The sequence below is a fragment of the Etheostoma cragini genome, chromosome 10 (assembly GCF_013103735.1).
Source record: "Etheostoma cragini isolate CJK2018 chromosome 10, CSU_Ecrag_1.0, whole genome shotgun sequence".
Lineage (NCBI taxonomy): Eukaryota > Metazoa > Chordata > Actinopteri > Perciformes > Percidae > Etheostoma > Etheostoma cragini.
The window spans coordinates 27,579,298-27,586,588 of NC_048416.1; the positions used below are offsets into that span (position 1 = coordinate 27,579,298).

The 7,291-nt window shown below is 42.0% G+C and overlaps 1 protein-coding gene across 1 annotated transcript in view; it reads left to right on the forward strand.

Annotated features, from left to right (window-relative positions):
* The first annotated feature begins 1,208 nt into the window (after positions 1 to 1,208).
* Positions 1,209 to 7,291, forward strand: part of g3bp1 (GTPase activating protein (SH3 domain) binding protein 1) — a 13,012-nt gene continuing 6,929 nt past the window's right edge. Inside the window, exons 1-3 of the mRNA XM_034883947.1 lie at positions 1,209 to 1,410; positions 6,790 to 6,906; positions 7,106 to 7,187. Of these exons, the coding sequence (XP_034739838.1) occupies positions 6,812 to 6,906; positions 7,106 to 7,187 (177 nt within the window). The 5' untranslated portion in view covers positions 1,209 to 1,410; positions 6,790 to 6,811. The remainder of the gene's footprint in view (positions 1,411 to 6,789; positions 6,907 to 7,105; positions 7,188 to 7,291) is intronic.

A 7,291-nucleotide genomic window follows, 5' to 3' on the forward strand; every position in this document is an offset into this window, starting at 1 on the left:
CTGTAACTTAATACCACTTAAAGTTAAAGTGTATTTTATCTTCTTTCTGCTGGGAGACCTCACCGCTAAAAAAAAAAAAATCCAACTCTTTCTGTGCTCTGATACAGAAATGTGTATTTCAGTTATTTTATGCATGGAGCTACTCATATAAAACATTGTACTGCGGCAAAGTGCGTGGAAAAATACACTGTGAAGGCGGAGTTAATTAACTTCCAAGCTAGGTTATTGACAGTGATCCCTGTCTTTCACTGATAATGATTACATATTTTATGCATGAACCCGCGATCTTAGTGTTTTCTCAGTGTTTTTGGAAGACTTTGCTGAACACAATTGGCTAGAGGGGTTTAGGGTCCCCCCCCCCCCCCCCCCCAAAAAAAAATCTATTACACATAATTTTTGATGTTAGAAAAGCTACATCAGATTTTGAACAAATAAACAAATACTAAAACTTGAAAAGCTTAAAGACAAAACTAGAGAAACTACAGAGGTGTATTCCTCGACGCAGGGGCCGCAGATTCAACTCTGACCCGCGTCCCTTTGCTGCATGTCACCCCCCCCTCTCCCCTTTCATGTTGTCAGCTGTTCTGTATAAATAAAGGCCTTCTTTAAAAAACTAAAATAGGAAGTCCACTGGGGACCAACTACAATCATTAGATGTGAGAAGAGTCTTTTAGTCAGTGTTGATTCTCACGTTGAGCATACCTATTCTAAAACAAGGCAGCTATTAAAACCCTGACCTATGTGTTAAGAAACTAATTTATGATTTATTTAGTCAGAAGATTATGTGGCATGAAACAGATGCAATGTTTAGGATTTGGCATAAATTGTGACAAAAAAATGAGTTTTCTTGGGAGACATTGGTTTCTCCTCTCTGTTTATCACTTTTAACCAACTTAAACTGAAGGAAAATGTGCATAATTTCACGAGTTATCTCTGCTATGGACAGTTTTGTGACTGCTGTTTAAAAAAAAAACATCATGTAACGTTTTGTCGCCCCAAAGCGGTGGAAAGGCTCAAGTGCACCGCTTACTGCCGATTGCAGCGAGCTTAAAAAGAACCGGTAGAGACGTGTTTATATATTTTTCTCCGGTAGACGCCAGCCTGTAAAACCATCGCACCTTCAAACATTGCTGTAAGATGATTGGCTCAGTTGAGATATCCAGGTAGCGACACAGCCCCCCAGGATTGGTTGTGATTTAGAAGCCTTCGCAGTTACCGTGAAACTATTGGTGGTTGGGTCACACATCTTTAATTTGATTGGCTAGATACTTGTAAGGGGGCGGGATGTCATGTTCGGTTGCGGAGCTGAAACCGGTAACCTAGCACTCAAGCACGTTGTGAAGCCTCTGAGGTGATTCAAAGAAATCACTTGTTTCTAAATCGACGATTTTTTTGATAATTGACCCACTGGTGAGTTGTTGCTTTCCATAAACTGTAATTCATTTTCGTAAAAAAGTCGCAAATTGGGTTTTGTATCGTATTCGGTAGATTAACCGGATGGCTGTGCGCGGCTCCGTCTACATCCCGGTGTGGGCATGGTGGCTGTTTGCATTCTGTAGCATTAGCACGGCGAACATGCTTAATTAAGAAACCGTTGTGGTGTTAATGTATTTGATATAACCAGCAGAATATGAAGTAGCTGTTACTATGTTGAAATTGTCGGGACATAGCCATCGCCATCACTGCTTGGTTTCACATTGGTTGTCCAGGAGTTACCCACCACCCATGTGGAGCCTTCACCCAGCTTTTCTTCAGTCCGTTTCTGTTCTTTAACCACCTTGCTATCCACTTCTCCTCCTCATGTCTGCTTTACGGGTTTATCCCCGTTGTCCTCTAGCTACCAGGCTAACGTAGCTCTGCAGGACCGAGACCCGTTGCTGGGGACCGGCCGGGACACGTGCTGGGGCTGCTCCTGAAGCCGAGCTATATAAGCTCGTGTGTGTCCTAGTTTAGGGGCCGTGTGCTCGTATGGTTTAGCTCAGTTGTGGGCCAGCCAGTGCGCCATTTAAGCCCGGGTTAAATCTGGAAACTGCCCTAGAAGTCTCACCCACGTTCGGAGGCGCCATGACTGCTGATGAGCGCGTGTAGGCCGGTCGAGACTGTGAATGGCACTGCCACCGCGAGCACGGCGTGGCCTTTGTCTTGTCTGCATGTCACGCTTTGCACTTTTATACACGATGTTTTCTAATAATAACTTTATTTATGTAGCACCTTTTTTAAAACAAAGAAAAGTTTACAAAGTGTTATGGCAAACAATGGAAAGCAAAAGTAGGGACAACAGTGGACATAATTTAGGTAAATGATGTAAGGCAAAAGACTGAAAACATAGGTAACGTTTGAGAAACTACAAATTAGAAGTAAAATGGAGGAAAGCCAATGAGTACAATAAAGAGTTTAAAATTGAAAATGGCTGCTGCAGTGTAGCATGCCCATATATGTAGCCTACTCATTCTTCAAGGAATCTGTTAGCTGGTAAGATTAGATCCGAGATCCCACCTTCAGCTCATAAGACTAAGAGCGATTTGGCTTGATGGAGCTGTTAATGAAGGCTGCTATGGTGGTTGCTAAGTGTGTGCCAAAACAACAGATGGCTCTAGGTTGTATGGACAGGTGTGGCAGACAGTCCATTAAAAGGCATTAGTTCCTCTGTTTGTAGAAAGACAAAACCAGTGTGTTTTACATGTTTTATCTTTCTTAAAACTCATTGTGAGGACTTAGCACTACTGTTGAGGCTGGGGATATACTGTACTGTATAGACCTCTTGTCTTAAAACTATACAATTCATAACTGAGCACAACTACTGTAGTCCTGTACATTTTGTGTCAATCCTACATACACCATCGTACTGCCAGAAATGCACAATAAATCTGCAGCTGTCCCCATCAATGCTCAATTTACTCTTGTTGGACTTAAGTTTGCTACAACCTACAGTGACCAACTGTTTCAAGAAACGACTGACACTTATTAGTGTCGTGTGGTTAACAGATTTGCATTCTCAGTAAGACCCAGTGGGCTCGCAGTTGGGTGCAAAAGACCTGCCTGCTGGTTTTATTCTTTCATTGGCTGGTTGACGGTAACAAAGACATCACCAGGCTTATCCCGACTCTATTTCTCCTCTACCTTTCAGACGAGAATTGGCTTCAGTTGCTGTCAACGGTACAGGGTAAACAAATAAAAGTGTACGGAGAAGAATATAGGCCTGTTGAAACAGGGTTTAATCAGTGGCCAGGTTGGCCCAGTGGTTAGAGAAGACGCACATGTACACAGAGGTTCACGCCTCAACGCAGAGGTCCAGGGTTCAAAGCCGTCCTGGGACGATTCCCTGCATGTCTTCCCCCTTTTTCACCTGTCAAAATGCCAAGAAAGTCACAGTGAACCGCCCTTCCTGAAATGTCATCAATCTATTTGAAAATGGATTGATTTTTAAATTGTACACGTAGGCCAAACGGACGAATCAGTGAAGGCAGCAAAGTGTCCTAAAGACTGACTTATAAGACATGCTCAGGTCAAAAAGGGTGTCCTAGTTTTCACTGTGGGCCGTACATGATGTCATTCATCCGCCACTGAAGACCAGGGCGATTATTTATCTGCCAGATGTTTTCTTTTTTGATTTAATGGATTAGTTGTTTGGTCTATAACATCAAAAATGTAAGTGTCAGGAATCCAGATAGCTCAGTTGGTAGACTCCCGACCTGCTGCATTTCATTCTCTCTCTCTCTCTCTCTCTCTCTCTCTCTCTCTCTTCCCCCCCCCCCCTTTTCTGTCTTCATCTGTCCTGTCAAAGGCCTGAAACAAAAAAAAAAAAAATTGTAAATGTCAATCTGTGTTTCCCAAAATCGTTGCAGCTCTACTTAAGACATTTGCCAGTCTTTCTCATTCATAGTATTTACCTTAAATACAAATCTAACAGAGCAGGAGCCTAAAATAAAATATCCTGCATTTTTCAGTAGATGATTAAAGGCGAAATTAGAGCTGAGCAATGTATCGAAATTACACCTTTTGTGCTATGTGACTAGATATTGTCTTAGCTTTTGGATGTCATAATATGGCACAAGTGGCGTCTTTTCCTGATTTTTGAAAGCTGCATTACAGTTAGAATCCTTCCCAGCTTCATCTGAGGCTCCTGAAGGTTGCACGGCAGGCGCACTGCGTAGCCTACAACATGCGTTTCTTTCTTTGAGTTGGAATGATGTTGGCACGAGGCGAAGACAGCACTCAGGACATTCAGCCTCGTAAAAAAAAGCCCATAGTTACGACACGCTCTCTCCTGAGATGATTGACAAATCCGTGATGAGAGTCGTCTCTTTGATCTCCTGCCAAGTCCTCGCGCTCAGACAGGACAAGGGGACAGACCTCTGTCTTTATCATTCCTTTTCCGTTGTGGACTTGTTGAAGTGACGTGCATAGCCCAGAACTTCAGTTCAAACTGTTCTGTAGCTCGCTAAACTGCCCGTGTTACGACTTGATATTTAATTGTCCGACATGTTTCTCTCTCTCTCATCGTCTTGATGATGTTGCTGTTTCTTATTGCATAGCTGAGGATATGAGGATTGTTTAATATTACTTGTGCAGCATCGTGTTGATATCCAGGTTGTTGGCCAGCAACGTGCAGTTGTCAGTAAACGGACTAGCCAGGGGAGCCACATGATTGGCTAATTAAAGGTGCATTACACCGTTTGCTCCAGTATGTTACATTTATGTTTAATTATTACTAGAGCCTTCCCTAACATAAGTTATTTATTAGTTCTCACTAAAATAATAATAATTTGTTTTATTGTCACAACGGAACATCAAAGTATAAAGTTCTGATAAATAAAATGTATAAAAACAACTTTAAGATATGAAACTTATAGTCCTTTTGAACAAAAACATTATCAACAGTGACGTTGTAGAATGCCCGCTTGGTTGAATATTCATTTATCCGAATCATTTGTGATTATAAATGATTATAAATACCAAAAGATTGGGAAGTGCCTAAAATCGTCCCACCAATATATCGGTCGGGCTCTAATTATTACAGAAACCATAATGTAATTCTTACTATTGTTTCTTGTTAAATGCCGGTGGCTTTAACATTTAGTTTTGGTAAATAATGTTCATAGTAAGTCAAATTATTATTTTACTGATATATCAGAACCACATCCAACTTCTCACGTAACGTCAAATTAAACGTCCGTTAACTTCATGCTGGAGTTGTTAATAAATCTTTCCGGATCTCAAAGTCAGACATCTGTGATGCTAGATGTTAGCGGACCCCCTACAGCAGGCCGCTGTTTCAGATGCCAGTTTTCAATAGTTTTAAGAGCCTATTGCCTATATTTTTTGTATTATAATAAACACTGTCACACTTTTTGAAACTATTTCAGCTTGTGTAGGCCTGTCAGTGTTTTCTGAACACACTTTTAAAATAAAAATACCGTGAGAATACCGGACACCGTGACCATTTTGGTCCCGATAACCGTGAGGTTGCAGAGTGTGCTCCGAGGGTTAATTTGGTTAATTTGTGGAGAAGGTAAAGGCAGCAGAGGAATCAGTCCTGTAAAGTGGCTTTGAGTGCAATGACTGTGCACTTTCTGATTTTCATCAACTCCCTATGAAAACAAGCGTCCGATGTGTGGGTTTGTTTTCCGTGCCCTGGGCGGGCTGTTTTCAGGTCAGTGCACCCAGGTGGGGCGGTAAATGCTCGTCAGTCAGTCACTTTGCAGATCAGACGCACTTCATGCCACGGGCGTCCAGAAAAGCGAATTGAAAATGAGCTCGTAACGTGATGATAGCTGGATATTGTACACTGTTGTGACATGAAGAGGTCACGTTTACCTAACCTGATTTACACTTCAAACCGTTCGTGGGATTGGATCTGGCTGCTCTCCAAGCAGGACGGCCGGATGGCTCCTCATCACACACATGGAGATTCTCAGAGTGGTTACGGCTGCGTGTGTGATACAGGGGAGGGCAAAGTGTCTTTTAACCCTGGAGTTGTCTTCCTATAGACTATGAACCCCACCACTACCACTCTTATTCAAACAACTAATCGTTAAATAATTTTTCTTGGACTTCATTTATATGAATTTATTTTATTTTGGTGATTTAAAAGAATCTGAAATCTTTATTTTGACTAATTGCTAAGGTCAGAGGAACGCATGTTGATTGATGATCGCGGATATGTCAAAGTCTAGTTTCAGCGTGCTGTTTTTGAAAGGTTCAAACCTGATCATTAACCTTATTTGTGAAGAGCGTTGAAGTGAACCAGCAGTTTTTATTTTAGGAACACTCGGCTTGAAAAAAACCCCAAATTTCTGGTTTAGAAACTTTGAACCCGAGGACAACAGGGGGTTAAACTATTGTCCATAGCAACAAAGGCACAAACATCTGACTTGTATTTAGCTCATTGGTAACCACAACCGTTGTCACAGCATCCTGTCACCCACTGGGAGTTTTTTGCACGTCACACCACTGCTGGAACAAGTCAAAGTTACCGTACCCGTTGGATGAATTTGGTGACATTAGTTAGTTCTATATTTTGGGATAGAATTAGGGATTCACAGAAAGCTTTTCACTATTAATTGTTGGTCCTTTTACAATTTATCTTTTGGTCTTTTAAGATGTCTGATAATTGTAAACAGAAAACAATGTATTGTTCCTTAAACGATTTATGAATGATCAAAATTATGGAAGAGTTTTGTTGATGAATGGGTTGATTAACGGAACAACGGTTTCAGCAGTAGATGTGTGAAGGCATTCATCTTATTCATTCTGGGACGTCCCTTTATATTACTCTCCTTCTTGTAGAGACTTCCAGTTGACCAAAGAAATGGTGATGGAGAAGCCAAGTGCCCAGCTGGTCGGGCGAGAGTTTGTCCGACAGTATTACACACTGCTGAACCAGGCCCCCGACTACCTGCACAGGTAAGACCTTCACCTGGTCTTTTTTTCACACGATCATTGGTCAGTTTGTTCTCTTTCTGCCAAGTGAAGGCGACCATTTGGTTGCAGTGTTCTGAATGGAAGTCTGGCATTTCCCACTATATTAACACGCATGTACGAGCACCCCCTCAGTTTAAATTGTCCTCCCTGTCACAGATTAACCTTTTGTCTTTTTGCTCAGGTTTTATGGGAAGAACTCCTCCTACGTGCACGGCGGCCTGGACAGCAACGGCAAACCAGTAGAGGCCGTGTATGGACAATCTGTAAGTAGGCTTCATCTGGCAGAAAACTGCTCTTAACAATGTTATTACCATCGAGTGGCACTGCACTCAACTCCCACGTTTTAACGCTGAGTGGGGGGGGGGGG